This window comes from Neoarius graeffei, chromosome 18 (assembly GCF_027579695.1).
Source record: "Neoarius graeffei isolate fNeoGra1 chromosome 18, fNeoGra1.pri, whole genome shotgun sequence".
NCBI lineage: Eukaryota > Metazoa > Chordata > Actinopteri > Siluriformes > Ariidae > Neoarius > Neoarius graeffei.
In genome coordinates this window covers 43,544,481-43,559,399 of record NC_083586.1, presented here as the reverse complement: position 1 = coordinate 43,559,399, position 14,919 = coordinate 43,544,481, and the positions used below count along the sequence as shown (strand labels likewise).

The 14,919-nt window shown below is 40.6% G+C and overlaps 1 protein-coding gene across 12 annotated transcripts in view; it reads left to right on the top strand.

The window, feature by feature from the left end:
• The window catches only part of mcf2la (mcf.2 cell line derived transforming sequence-like a), a 167,897-nt gene extending 164,165 nt beyond the window's left edge, over window positions 1-3,732 (top strand). For all 12 annotated transcript variants that reach the window (XM_060898873.1, XM_060898862.1, XM_060898863.1 and 9 more), the window contains one exon: window positions 2,623-3,732. In XM_060898873.1, the coding sequence (XP_060754856.1) occupies window positions 2,623-2,702 (80 nt within the window). In that variant the 3' untranslated portion in view covers window positions 2,703-3,732. The remainder of the gene's footprint in view (window positions 1-2,622) is intronic.
• The last annotated feature ends 11,187 nt before the right edge of the window (window positions 3,733-14,919 follow it).

Here is a 14,919-nt window from a genome sequence, read left to right as displayed (position 1 = left end):
ATGAATGATAAATGTATAAACACTTTTTTTTAAAATCCGTTTATTATTAGCTTTAGAGCAACAATTGTACCCGTGAGTGAGCTGTTACTATAGAAAAAATCATGTATCTGAGCGCTTGTTTTTGAACAAAGCATTTCCTTGTTATTGATATAAACCTGTAAATTCAGTCACAACTACGGTCAGAGCTGCTGTTCGAGAAAGCTAATCAACACCACCTGACCAAGCAGATTTGAGAGGTCAGCAGTACCGCACCATGTGTTACTTACTTTGTTAGTGTAATTGATTCAAGTGTGTATCGATTCTGAAATTCATTGTTTGTACGTTAGAAGAAGAAGCCTTTATTTGTCACATGTCCACAAGCACAGTGAAATTCCTCCTCTGCATTTAACTAATCTGAAGCAGTGAATACACGCATGTGCGCGCACACATTCCCAGAGCAGTGGGAGCTGTTAACTAATGCCGCTTTTCCACTACCAACACGGCTGAGTCGGGCTGAGCCGTGCCGTGCTGAGTTGGGCTGAGTCGAGCTGAGTGGGGCTGTTGGGGTTGCATTTCGACTACAACCGCGCTGAACCGTGCTGGCTGGAAGTGGGTGGACACATTGGGTGGAGTTAGCGAAAGTGGGTGGACGTCACGTGATGTCGTTAGGCGGCGCAAACAGTGACATCAGTGACCTTTTAAGCGGTAGTCTCACGACCCGGATAGTAAACAATAAACATGGAGGACATGGAGTCGTTAGTGTTGCTGGTCTTGGTGCTGTGGCTTGTTGTCACTGACAACGCCAGCAGATACTGGCAAGAGCGTATAGATGAGGCGAGGCGCATAAGGCTTCAGAAATTCTCGTAATAAGTAATTCTTCTTCTTCCGGGTTTACGGTGTTTACAGATCCCAGCGTGCTCGTGGGGCGTGTGTGGGCATGTGAGGACACTCCTCCTCACCAATCAGTGCACAGGGGAGTGTCTCCTCACGCCCCTAGCCCCACTCGGCTCGGTTTGGCTCGCTTCAGCCCCACTCCAAAACCGTGCGAGTTTTGGGTGCTGAGTAGGGCTGAAGCGAGCTGAGTCGTGCTGCTCTGAGGTAGTCGAAACGCGAGCCGTGTCGAGCTGAAGTGAGCTGGAAAAGGGTAGTGGAAAAGGGCCATAATGCACCGTTTCTCAACCACTAATGGGCCGTGAAGCGCCATCTAGTGGGCTGCGAATTTTTTTCAAGTTTGAAGCCAAATACTAAATAGTTCAGGATGTCGTAGCGTCTCAAATCCGGTAGCTGGTTTGACGTACACCTTTCAATTGGAATAAATACATTTGTGGGTAAATTAAGAACAAGTCTTTATTATTGTCACGTTCCTCCTTTTGCATTTAATGCACGCACAGAATAAATAAATACGTTTGTGGGTAAATCATACGGATCTGTGATGCCTGCTGGAAGAGAAAAGCAGGGAGGATTGAGAATCAAACAGCTGTGGTTTGTTTACATCCAATACTAAAACTTGTAGCGTCCTAGCAACCATCGCAAAGACATGTACAAAAAGCCCAGAAACTCCTATTTACCCGGGCAAAAACGATACAGGATTTATCTTGTAGTGTCCTGATCCCCAGACCTTTAACCCAGCCACAAAGTCGTTTGCCTCCGCACTCTTCCAGGTTTTCATCTGTGTGTCCGTGTAGAACGATGTCTGCAGCAGTTTGAGATGTCGGGGAACTCAATGGATGGATCATTTTCCAACTCTGAATGAATGAATAACTTTAAACACGATAAGTTGATCAGCAGAGCTGGTGGGGTCGGGCATGAACAGATACAAATAATTCCAAATACAAAAGGCTAAAATATACATAGTCTTTAAAAAAAAAAAAACACTTTAAATCTGTTAATTAGCTTCACATTAAGTTAATTAATAGTATGCATAACTATTGTCTTTGTATTTAGTTACGGCTACAATAGGATCAAAATTTATTCTACTAAAGTCAAATTTAGGTCGTAAATATTTCTTTCATAGGAAAAATCCTTCTTTGTTAGCGTGTAAGGATCTACTTCTTGATTTTATAACTTGCTTGTTTGCTGGACACAAACATGGCAATAAGTTCTTGTGTTAATGGACCAGACTCCACTTTTGGATCATTAATCCCTTTTGACTGAGAATGACCTGCATGCAGAGTTTGGCTTCTGGTACATCCATACAGTTTTAAATACAATACCTACAATTAAAAAAATAGTTTTTATTGCATTTATTTAATTCCTGGGCTCCTGTCTGTAACAGGGAGTGATGTCGCATCCCATTAATACACTTTACAATAGATTATTAGATTCTAATAGAATTGATGCGCCACAATAATTGATCTTTTTTTTAATGGGCCCCGACTCGTTACGAGTATGAATAGGTGGGCCTTGAAGCAGAAAAGCTTGAGAACCCCTGAACTAATGCATTAAATGATGTCAGTTTACGGAAGGTGTTACCCGAATATGTCGTGCAGCCAAAGAGACTGCGTCTGTGCTCAGGAATGCAGCAGAAAAAAAAAATCTGGTTATTGGTATAACTTTTAATCAAGGCTCTGTGAACAGAAAGGGTTTATTTTTTTCGCTTGGAAGTCAGTTTGACCTGAATGTTTGTGCATTTTGTTTAAACAGAGGGCAGTGGCTCAGGCAACCTGAGCACATCATCCAGCTGCAGTGAGACCTACACCAGCTTCTCCGACATCAAACCCTGAGGCCTGTGGCTCCGTCCTGCCTCGCTATAGCACCGCCTCATGGCAGCTCCTACACACTGCACTTTCTACTGAGACACATCTTCCACCTCCTCCATGGACTGTATTCCTCACCAGTCATAGCGATTTAACGCACAGCTTCAATCTCACCTAGATGTTTCCTGCTAGTGTTACAAGGAGGGATAGAACCTGCTGCGCTCTTTCCCAAAAAAATAAGCTATTTATTTATATATCTATTAGTGCAATAGCCTTCGAATACAAAAGCAACACACTTTTATCCACTAAACTAAAAGCTGTGACCTTGAGTCTTGTACCGAGTGTCGAAAGCGTGTCGGTTTGGAATAGTTTCAGGAACTTTTTTTTTTTTTTCTACTTTGCCAACATTGCAGGACACTTGAACAGAGCATTACGTGATTGTTGGAGTCGTGTCCAGTTTCCAAACTGTGAAATGTCCTGTCTTATTTACTGTATGTATTAATCAGAAACAGCTGTATATTTTAGATTATTTCCTGTACAGTATTTGTATATATTATAACTTGATCTTTTTTCCCCCCTTCCCCCTGTAAAATGGCAGTATCTATATATTGTATATTAAATGTTTATGTATGGTGTCATTGTATCTGAAGCATGTCGTCTGCACTATTTTACAGGCATTACATTATGTCCTTTTTTTAATTTATTTTTTTAAGCAAAATTTCTCCCAAATAAAATAAAATATAGTAACACCTTTTCTAAAAACAGTATCTGAAAACAATCCTCACAGGTTTTAAGCAAGGTGTAAATGATGGGCTGATAACGAAACAGCATTTCACATGCATTTATCATTGTGCCCCAAAGCTGTTTTTTTTAATCTTCTTATTCCCATATGTCTATATATAAACACTGAATTAAATCTGCTGTATTTCAGTGTCATGTGGCACATCGCCCTTGTATTTCTCTATTTTCTTATTTGTAACAAAGGTATGTGTCTGCTATGTCTGTACATGTGTAAAGTGTAAATATGTATTTAAGATGATGTATGAATTAAGAGAGATTAAGCTTGAATAAAATTCACTGAATCCTTTTGGCTTGATACCGGTCTGTTCGGAGTCTGAATCCTGTTCTTATTCTGACAATATTTTTAAGAGAATCAAGGAAACCTGATCTGAGTGGAGAATACAACTTCTTATTAAAGGTGTACTCCAGCATGCTCTTACTTTAATCTCCGTCTACTACACCTGTAGTATACGTGTGATTACCACAGATAAGAATTTCAACATGCTTTCCTGTGCTGAGAAAATCAACAGCAGAACTTGTGTTCAGTACACCGACGACTGCCCTTAGACTCCCATTATACAACCCCGATTCCAAAAAAGTTGGGACAAAGTACAAATTGTAAATAAAAACAGAATGCAATGATGTGGAAGTTTCAAAATTCCATATTTTATTCAGAATAGAACATAGATGACATGTAGGATTCTAGTTGCTCAACTGTCTTGGGTCTTTTTTGTCGTATCTTCCGTTTTATGATGCGCCAAATGTTTTCTATGGGTGAAAGATCTGGACTGCAGGCTGGCCAGTTCAGTACCTGGACCCTTCTTCTATGCAGCCATGATGCTGTAATTGATGCAGTATGTGGTTTGGCATTGTCATGTTGGAAAATGCAAGGTCTTCCCTGAAAGAGACGTCGTCTGGATGGGAGCATATGTTGCTCTAGAACCTGGATATACCTTTCAGCATTGATGGTGTCTTTCCAGATGTGTAAGCTGCCCATGCCACACGCAATAATGCAACCCCGTACCATCAGAGATGCAGGCTTCTGAACTGAGCGCTGATAACAACTTGGGTCGTCCTTCTCCTCTTTAGTCCGAATGACACGGTGTCCCTGATTTCCATAAAGAACTTCAAATTTTGATTCGTCTGACCACAGAACAGTTTTCCACTTTGGCACAGTCCATTTTAAATGAGCCTTGGCCCAGAGAAGACGTCTGCGCTTCTGGATCATGTTTAGATACGTCTTCTTCTTTGAACTATAGAGTTTTAGCTGGCAACGTCGGATGGCACGGTGAATTGTGTTCACAGATAATGTTCTCTGGAAATATTCCTGAGCCCATTTTGTGATTTCCAATACAGAAGCATGCCTGTATGTGATGCAGTGCCGTCTAAGGGCCCGAAGATCACAGGCACCCAGTATGGTTTTCCGGCCTTGACCCTTACGCACAGAGATTCTTCCAGATTCTCTGAATCTTTTGATGATATTATGCACTGTAGATGATGATATGTTCAAACTCTTTGCAATTTTACACTGTCGAACTCCTTTCTGATATTGCTCCACTATTTGTCTGCGCAGAATTAGGGGGATTGGTGATCCTCTTCCCATCTTTACTTCTGAGACCCGCTGCCACTCCAAGATGCTCTTTTTATACCCAGTCATGTTAATGACCTATTGCCAATTGACCTAATGAGTTGCAATTTGGTCCTCCAGCTGTTCCTTTTTTGTACCTTTAACTTTTCCAGCCTCTTATTGCCCCGTCCCAACTTTTTTGAGATGTGTTGCTGTCATGAAATTTCAAATGAGCCAATATTTGGCATGAAATTTCAAAATGTCTCACTTTCGACATTTGATATGTTGTCTACAGTGGTGCTTGAAAGTTTGTGAACCCTTTAGAATTTTCTATATTTCTGCATAAATATGACCTAAAACATCATCAGATTTTCACACAAGTCCTAAAAGTAGATAAATGAATGAATGAATGAATGAATTTATTTATTTATTTCGAACATGTATAAAAATGTATGTAACTATTTGTACATACAAAAGAAAGAAAATGAAAAAAGTGACAAAAAAAGAATAAATAAAATAACATAAAGAGCTAATACATTACAATACACCGCACATTGTTCGAAAAAGGAGTGGGAAGAAGTACAATACTTTTTTTAAATTTCCCACCCCTTTTTAACTACCCCGAAATCCAAACTACATTAATACACCTATAAAAATATATACCATATATACACTTCATGATTATCCATATAAATTTATAATTACAAAATAATAACAATAATAATAATAATAATAATAATAATAATAAAGAGAACCCAGTTAAACAAATGAAACAAAAATATTATACTTGGTCATTTATTTATTGAGGAAAATGATCCAATATTACATATCTGTGAGTGGCAAAAGTATGTGAACCTTTGCTTTCAGTATCTGGTGTGACCCCCTTGTGCAGCAATAACTGCAACTAAACATTTGCGGTAACTGTTGATCAGTCCTGCACACCGGCCTGAAGGAATTTTAGCCCATTCCTCCATACAGAACAGCTTCAACTCTGGGATGTTGGTGGGTTTCCTCACATGAACTGCTCGCTTCAGGTCCTTCCACAACATTTCCATTGGATTAACGTCAGGACTTTGACTTGGCCATTCCAAAACATTAACTTTATTCTTCTTTAACCATTCTTTGGTAGAACGACTTGTGTGCTTAGGGTCGTTGGCTTGCTGCATGACCCACCTTCTCTTGAGATTCAGTTCATGGACAGATGTCCTGACATTTTCCTTTAGAATTTGCTGGTATAATTCAGAATTCATTGTTCCATCAATGATGGCAAGCTGTCCTGGCCCAGATGCAGCAAAATAGGCCCAAACCACAATACTACCACCACCATGTTTCACAGATGGGATGAGGTTCTTATGCTGGAATGCAGTGTTTTCTTTTCTCCAAACATGATGCTTCTCATTTAAACCAAAAAGTTCTATTTTGGTCTCATCCGTCCACAAAATATTTTTCCAATAGCCTTCTGGCTTGTCCACGTGAAATTTAGCAAACTGCAGACGAGCAGCAATGTTCTTTTTGGAGAGCAGTGGCTTTCTCCTCACAACCCTGCCATGCACACCATTGTTGTTCAGTCTTATCCTGATGCTGGACTCATGAACATTAACATTAACCAATGTGAGAGAGGCCTTCAGTTGCTTAGAAGTTACCCTGGGGTCCTTTGTGACCTGGCCGACTATTACACGCCTTGCTCTTGGAGTGATCTTTGTTGGTTGACCACTCCTGGGGAGGGTAACAATGGTCTTGAATTTCCTCCATTTGTACACAATCTGTCTGACTGTGGATTGGTGGAGTCCAAACTCTTTAGAGATGGTTTTGTAACCTTTTCCAGCCTGATGAGCATCAACAACGCTTTTTCTGAGGTCCTCAGAAATCTCCTTTGTTCGTGCCATGATCCACTTCCACAAATGTGTGTTGTGAAGATCAGACTTTGATAGATCCCTGTTCTTTAAATAAAACAGGGTGCCCACTCACACCTGATTGTCATCCCATTGATTGAAAACACCTGACTCTAATTTCACCTTCAAATTAACTGCTAATCCTAGAGGTTCACATACTTTTGCCACTCACAGATATGTAATATTGGATCATTTTTCTCAGTAAATAAATGACCAAGTATAATATTTGTGTCTCATTTGTTTAACTGGTTTCTCTTTATCTATTTTTAGGACTTGTGTGAAAATCTGATGATGTTTTAGGTCATATTTATGCAGAAATATAGAAAATCTTAAAGGGTTCACAAACTTTCAAGCACCACTGTATGTTCTATTGTGAATACAATATCAGTTTTTGAGATTTGTAAATTATTGCATTCCGTTTTTATTTACAATTTGTACTTTGTCCCAACTTCTTTGGAATCGGGGTTGTAAGTGAGTTTGGAGTACATGGTTTTCTTCAGCGATCCCATCCAGTTTAAGAACCTTACACTCCCCAAACTCTAAAAGGTTTTATACCACAGCGTTGTTGAATTCTTCATTCTGATTGATCAGAAGGTTTTGATGAATTTTCTAATGCAGCAGTTCTGACAGCAGTGTCAGCACTCGTACGCATATATCTATAGTAACAACTCCTTCCTTCACGGGGACAGGTATGCCAGAATAGTATTACTTATTAAAAAAACTTCTGTAAGGAAAAGTTTCTTTAATTTTTTTTTTTTTTAGAAGGAGTATTTAGGGTTCAGTAGTTTTGCGCTTCATGATTTCACGTAAACAACCTGTTTGTTTGTTTGTTTGTTTGTTTGTTTGTTTGTTTTGGGGGAGTGTCTTATAAATTAGTTCTTATGAATTAAAGATTGGTGAAGAAACAACGGTTTATAACTGCTAGAATTTACAGTCTAAGGGAACTAACTTGTTTGATAATGTTTGACAACATTGAATGGAACTACAGTATAAGTTAATGAATGAATCACAGGTTGTAATCATTGGCATATTGCTGTTGTATAAGAGTCGTGACGCACCTTGGGATGGTGCCATTATTGAAAAATAGTTAACGTCATGGTAGTGGCGGCCTAGTCACTCACACACCCCATTGTTGATTATTTTCCTATAACGGCATGTCCTGAAATGTTTTATTCCTGACTTGTGTAATAACAATTAGTTTTAAGTTATACACCTACTTATGCTTTTGTAAGTTAATGAGTTTTCAATTTAACTTATTTAATTCATGTGCCAGTCAATTAGCTAGTAAAGTCTTGTTTTATTAATAACGAACACTTCAAACAACACCGCCATGGTTGCCCACCAGCATGCTGTAGATAGGATAGAATAGCAACAGTGTATATATAAAGAAATAAATCTTGCATTTATGATAATATAATTATTATAACTTTTTTTTTTTAATAATAGCTGATCACGATCCGCTATGTAGCATCATATAAAGCGTGTCGCGGATCCTCTGGCTATTTTGAGAATCCTGGATCTATTTGACTGAACACTGAAAATAGAATCAGAATCAGAATCAAGTTTATTGCCAAGTACGTTCTCACATACAAGCAATTTACTTTGGTGATTGGTGCTTGAATAGTTAAGATGGCGGCACGGTGGTGTAGTGGTTAGCACGGTTGCCTCAAAGCAAGAAGGTTTTGGGTTCAACGAGGGCCTTTCTGCGTGGAGTTTGCATGTTCTCCCTGTGTCTGCGTGGGTTTCCTCCCACAGTCCAAAGATATGCAGATTAGGTTAATTGGTGGCTCTAAATTGACCATAAGTCAATGATTGTTTGTGTCTCTATGTACTGTATGTGTCAGCCCTGCGATGACCTGGTGACTTATCCAGGGTGTACCCCGTGTCTCGCTGATAGTCAGCTAGGATAGGCTCCAGCTTGCCTGTGACCTTGTAGAACAGGATAAGCGGATACAGATGATGGATGGATGGATGGATGTCGCTACATACATAGAATAAAAAAATAGACGAATCTGAAATATACAAATTTGAAAAGTGGACAAATTTAGCGATATCTGCATGAGTTGAAGTCCAAGTATGTCCCAGAATGTGCAAAAATAGGTCGCATGATGAAGATGGAGAAGAGACATGATATAGTACACTACCGTTCAAAAGTTTGGGGTCACTTTGAAATGTCCTTATTTTTGAAAGAAAAGCACTGTTCTTTTCAATGAAGCTCACTTTAAACTAATCAGAAATCCACTCTATACATTGCTAATGTGGTAAATGACTATTCTAGCTGCAAATGTCTGGTTTTTGGTGCAATATCTCCATAGGTGTATAGAGGCCCATTTCCAGCAACTCTCACTCCAGTGTTCTAATGGTACAATGTGTTTGCTCATTGCCTCAGAAGGCTAATGGATGATTAGAAAACCCTTGTACAATCATGTTAGCACAGCTGAAAACAGTTGAGCTCTTTAGAGAAGCTATAAAACTGACCTTCCTTTGAGCAGATTGAGTTTCTGGAGCATCACATTAATTTGTGGGGTCGATTAAATGCTCAGAAAAATGTCTTGACTATATTTTCTATTCATTTTACAACTTATGGTGGGAAATAAAAGTGTGACTTTTCATGGAAAACACAAAATTGTCTGGGTGACCCCAAACTTTTGAACGGTAGTGTATGAATGTATGAGAGGAAGAGAATATTGTAATGGGCGAAGTCAATAACCAAGCTGTACAGGTGTGTGCCGGAAGGTGCAATAAAAGTTCACAGAATGAAGATGCATGACATTACCATATGTGCAAAATCGCAGTTCAGAGACAAAGTGCATGTTACAGATTGGAAGTGTGAGGTTAGAGTCGGGTGGGGGTGAGCTAAACAATAAGAGTGTGGAGAGACTGAGAATTAAGCCTCTATATTATTGGACTGAAAGCTCACAGGGTCAACGCCCTCTTCCTTTTGTCATTGCAGTCTAGACAACAATAGGGCTGCAGGCCTTTCTATGATCAGGTGAGTCATCCAGGCTGAATACTGACTTCTACATTCAGACATACATTCATGTGCACAAGCAGTGGATATAACTGTCACAATAACTCAGCTGTTCACCATGATGAGGATGAGGAACATCATCTGACTTGATGTTTCAGTGCTCTTGAGTCACACTTATGACTCATTGGCGACGTCCCAAACTGCGCACTGCTACTGCACTGAAGCACACTGTCAACATACTGCGCCATCTCATGGCAACTTGTGCTTATTACAGAGGCTGTGCCGTATGTGTTGCCAGGTCCACGAAAAATCCACTAAATTTTCCCAAGCTGTACCTCATTTTGAAATGTCTTTAAAAATAGTCAGGATTGTATATAAGACAACATTCAGTCATGTTTGTTGTACAGTACATTTAAAACAATCATATACTGAAAGATTTTGGGTGGCTCAGTGGTGTAGTGGTTAGTACTGCCGTCTCACAGCAAGAAGGTACCGGGTTCGAACCTCATGGCCGACAGGGGCCTTTCTGTGTGGAGTTTGCATGTTCTCCCTGTGTCTGCATGGGTTTCCCCTACAGTCCAAAGACATGCAGGTCAGGTAAAAATACCCAGCCAATGGGATTACACAAGCCAGTGCATACTTTGTGCCGGTCCTAAGCCTGGATAGATTGGGGAGGGTTGCATCCGGAAGGGCATCCGGTGTAAAACCTATGCCAAACTAAATACGCAGGTCCAAATGATCTACTATGGCGACCTCGAACGAGACCAGTCGAAAGAAGAAAAACAAGAAGAATACTTAAAGATTTTATTCAAAGATAAGGTTTTAACCAGAGGCTAAGATTTTGTTTAATTGGTAAGCTTTTAATCAGAGGTTCAGGCTTTCATCTCTGATTTGTTAATGATATAAGTGCAAAACCACAGCCGTTTGCATACTCCAGTTGTTGCTAGGCCCTTGATCAAGGCCCTTAAACCTCAAATGTTCAGTTGTATAAAACAAGATAAATGTAAGTCACTCTGGGTAAGGGCATCTGATAAATGCCATAAATGTAAAAGGTAAATACTGCAAATGCACGAACCCCTGACTCGAGAGGAATTAGGTTTCCTATATATATATATATATATATATATATATATATATATATCATCTCATCTCATTATCTCTAGCCGCTTTATCCTGTTCTACAGGGTCGCAGGCAAGCTGCAGCCTATCCCAGCTGACTACGGGCGAAAGGCTGGGTACACCCTGGACAAGTCACCAGGTCATCACAGGGCTGACACATAGACACAGACAACCATTCACACTCACACCTATGGTCAATTTAGAGTCACCAGTTAACCTAACCTGCATGTCTTTGGACTGTGGGGGAAACCAGAGCACCCGGAGGAAACCCACGCGGACACGGGGAGAACATGCAAACTCCGCACAGAAAGGCCCTCGCCGGCCACGGGGCTCAAACCCGGACCTTCTTGCTATGAGGCGACAGCACTAACCACTACACCACCGTGCCGCCCTATATATGAGTGATTCCACGCTTATGGGTACTGAAATGGGGACATGAACTTATTTTTAAAAATTCACCTAAAACCATTTCTTTTTTTTACCATCAGGTCACAAAACATGTAATCTTTAATGAATGATATGTTAAAAGATAACTTTAATTTTCTGAGATGTAATAAAAACATATTTATATGCCAAAGTCAGAACGTAACAGAAGTGTTGTGGACATATATATTCTCAATTTTAACAATGTAGAATTACTTTTTGAAACATAGGAAGGTGATGTTTTAGCAAATATAATTAATAAACATGTGTAGTAGAATAAACATACACATTCTTTCAATAAGATTAACATGGTATATAGCTAGATTGTAATTAATTTGTAACAGACGCGAGATGGACAATCGTAACAGAAGTAATGTAACAGACATCATTTTGGAACTCATAGGCTTGACTTTGGCATATAAATATGTTTTTATTACATCTCAGAAAATTAAAGTTATCTTTTAACATATCATTCATTAAAGATTACATGTTTTGTGACCTGATGGTAAAAAAAAGAAATGGTTTTAGGTGAATAAGTTCATCTCCCCATTTCAGTACCCATAAGCGTGGAATCACTCATATATATATATATATATATAATTATTCCTCTTCAGCAGTCGCTTTTTCTCGTCAGGGTTGGATGCACAGAAGGAATACACTGTAAATGGGAACCCAGTACAATAGAAGCTTGCAAACATAGTCATGCTGCATTTTTTTTAATAGAAAATGTTTGTTTTGGCTTATTTCTGGGGCTATTTTTCAGCATACTTGGCAACCCTGAGGTATGCAGTTTGTGCACTCTATTAACGAGTCTGAACACATCTACATCCGGGTACTCTGCAGACCACACCTATAGGAAGTGCTATCACTTCAGTGGGGATGGGCAATACTATCGATTTTCTTTTCAATTATTGAGTAATATTGAGACTAGCATCCTGATACTTTAAAAAGTCTTGTGTATTAGAAATGAGGAGAATCTGCAATCATGGATATGAAGAATTATATATAAAAATAAATAATTTGAGAATTTGGTTACAGAAATAAGCCAGATACAGTGAACAAATTCATTACTGTTTTGTTAAAAATGCAATTTTAATGATAAACATTGACGAGTTTTGGTTTTTGGATGGTTTGAGGGATACTTTTATTGATGAATGTGCTTTTGTTGTTGTTGTAGTTGTAAAGACCCAGCAACCCTGTACACTAGAGTAATGACTACTGTGTACTTATTACAGAAAAATTACATTAACCAACACAAGTGTAGTGTCGTGGTTTCTGTTTGTATATTTAACTTTAGGACACTATTTTAGAATGTCTTGTGTCACTTAAATAAACCTCCACCTTAAAACGGGTAGTTTGCACTTTAGTGAAACTAACACCAGAAGCTACTTTGGGTTAGGGTTCTTCTTCATCCCATAACCAGCAAGGGCCATAGGGGCACCACTGATGACATTTAACAGTCCATCATTGGTGTGACTAGGGCATTTAAACTTGGCGGGGCCCCATCCCTCTCAAAGCTTGATCAACAGAGTAGCCAGTTAACCTAACCTGCATGTCTTTGGACTGTAGGGGAAACCAGAACACCTGGAGGAAACCCATACAGACACAGGGAGAACATGCAAACTCCACACAGAAAGGCCGCCATCGGCCACTGGGCTTGAACCCAGAACCTTCTTGCTGTGAGGCGACAGTGCTAACCACTACACCACCGTACCACCCCGGTTAGGGTTGGGTATTAACACAAAAAAATCATAAAGAAATATTTTTTATAGTTATTTTGGGCGATTTCAAGTTGCAATTTTGCAGTTTTCTCCTGCGGTCTCCTCATATAAGAACGATGTCCTCTCAAGATCTTGTCAACAAATATGCCGTAGCAAAGTGTCACTAAAGTTCAGTTGTCCCATTAAAACTTTTAAACTTCATCCATTCATCCATCCATTATCTCTAGCCGCTTATCCTGTCCTACAGGGTCGCAGGCAAGCTGGAGCCTATCCCAGCTGACTACGGGCGAAAGGCGGGGTACACCCTGGACAAGTCGCCAGGTTATCAGGGCTGACACATAGACACAGACAACCATTCACACTCACATTCACACCTACGGTCAATTTAGAGTCACCAGTTAACCTAACCTGCATGTCTTTGGACTGTGGGGGAAACCGGAGCACCCGGAGGAAACCCACGCGGACACGGGGAGAACATGCAAACTCCGCACAGAAAGGCCGCCATCAGCCACTGGGCTCAAACCCAGGACCTTCTTGCTGTGAGGCGACAGCGCTAACCACTACACGGCACGGTTGCCTCACAACAAGAAGGTTCTGGTTTTGAACCCAGCGGCCGGCGAGGGCCTTTCTGTGTGGAGTTTGCATGTTCTCCCTGTGCCTGCATGGGTTTCCTCTGGGTGCTCCGGTTTCCCCCACAGTCTAAAGACATGCGTTGGGTATTAACACACACACACACAAAAAAAAAATCACAAAGGAACTTTTTTTGTGTGGTTATTTAATGCAATTTTGTAGTTTTCTCCAGCGGTCTTCTTATATAAGAACGATACCCTCTCAAGATCTTGTCGTCGCTAAAGTTCAGTTGTCCCATTAAAACTTTAAAACTCATTTAATTTTATTTTTTTCAGCCTGATAATATTTTTGGGGCGGCACGGTGGTGTAGTGGTTAGCGCTGTCGCCTCACAGCAAGAAGGTCCTGGGTTCGAGCCCCGTGGCCGGCGAGGGCCTTTCTGTGTGGAGTTTGCATGTTCTCCCCGTGTCCGCGTGGGTTTCCTCCGGGTGCTCCGGTTTCCCCCACAGTCCAAAGACATGCAGGTTAGGTTAACTGGTGACTCTAAATTGAGCGTAGGTGTGAATGTGAGTGTGAATGGTTGTCTGTGTCTATGTGTCAGCCCTGTGATGACCTGGCGACTTGTCCAGGGTGTACCCCGCCTTTCGCCCGTAGTCAGCTGGGATAGGCTCCTGTGACCCTGTAGAACAGGATAAAGCGGCTAGAGATAATGAGATGAGATGAGATAATATTTTTGGGCGGCACGGTGGTGTGCGCTGTCGCCTCACAGCAAGAAGGTCCGGGTTCAAGCCCCGGGGCCGGCGAGGGCCTTTCTGTGTGGAGTTTGCATGTTCTCCCCGTGTCCGCGTGGGTTTCCTCCGGGTGCTCCGGTTTCCCCCACAGTCCAAAGACATGCAGGTTAGGTTAACTGGTGACTCTAAATTGACCGTAGGTGCGAATGTGAGTGTGAATGGTTGTTTGTCTCTGTGTCAGCCCTGTGATGACCTGGCGACTAGAGATGATGAGATTAGATGAGTATCGATATTCTTTTATTAGAATCGATTTTGGGGAAAAAAATATCGAAAAGTATCGCTACCTCAATATCGACCCGCCCATTCATCTCTATCCTTAACTCCTGAGAGCCGAGCTGATCTGAGATCAGTGTTAACGCGTTGGGCATAACAATGAAACTCGGTGAATTGTTTGTACGAACCGACTCTGAAT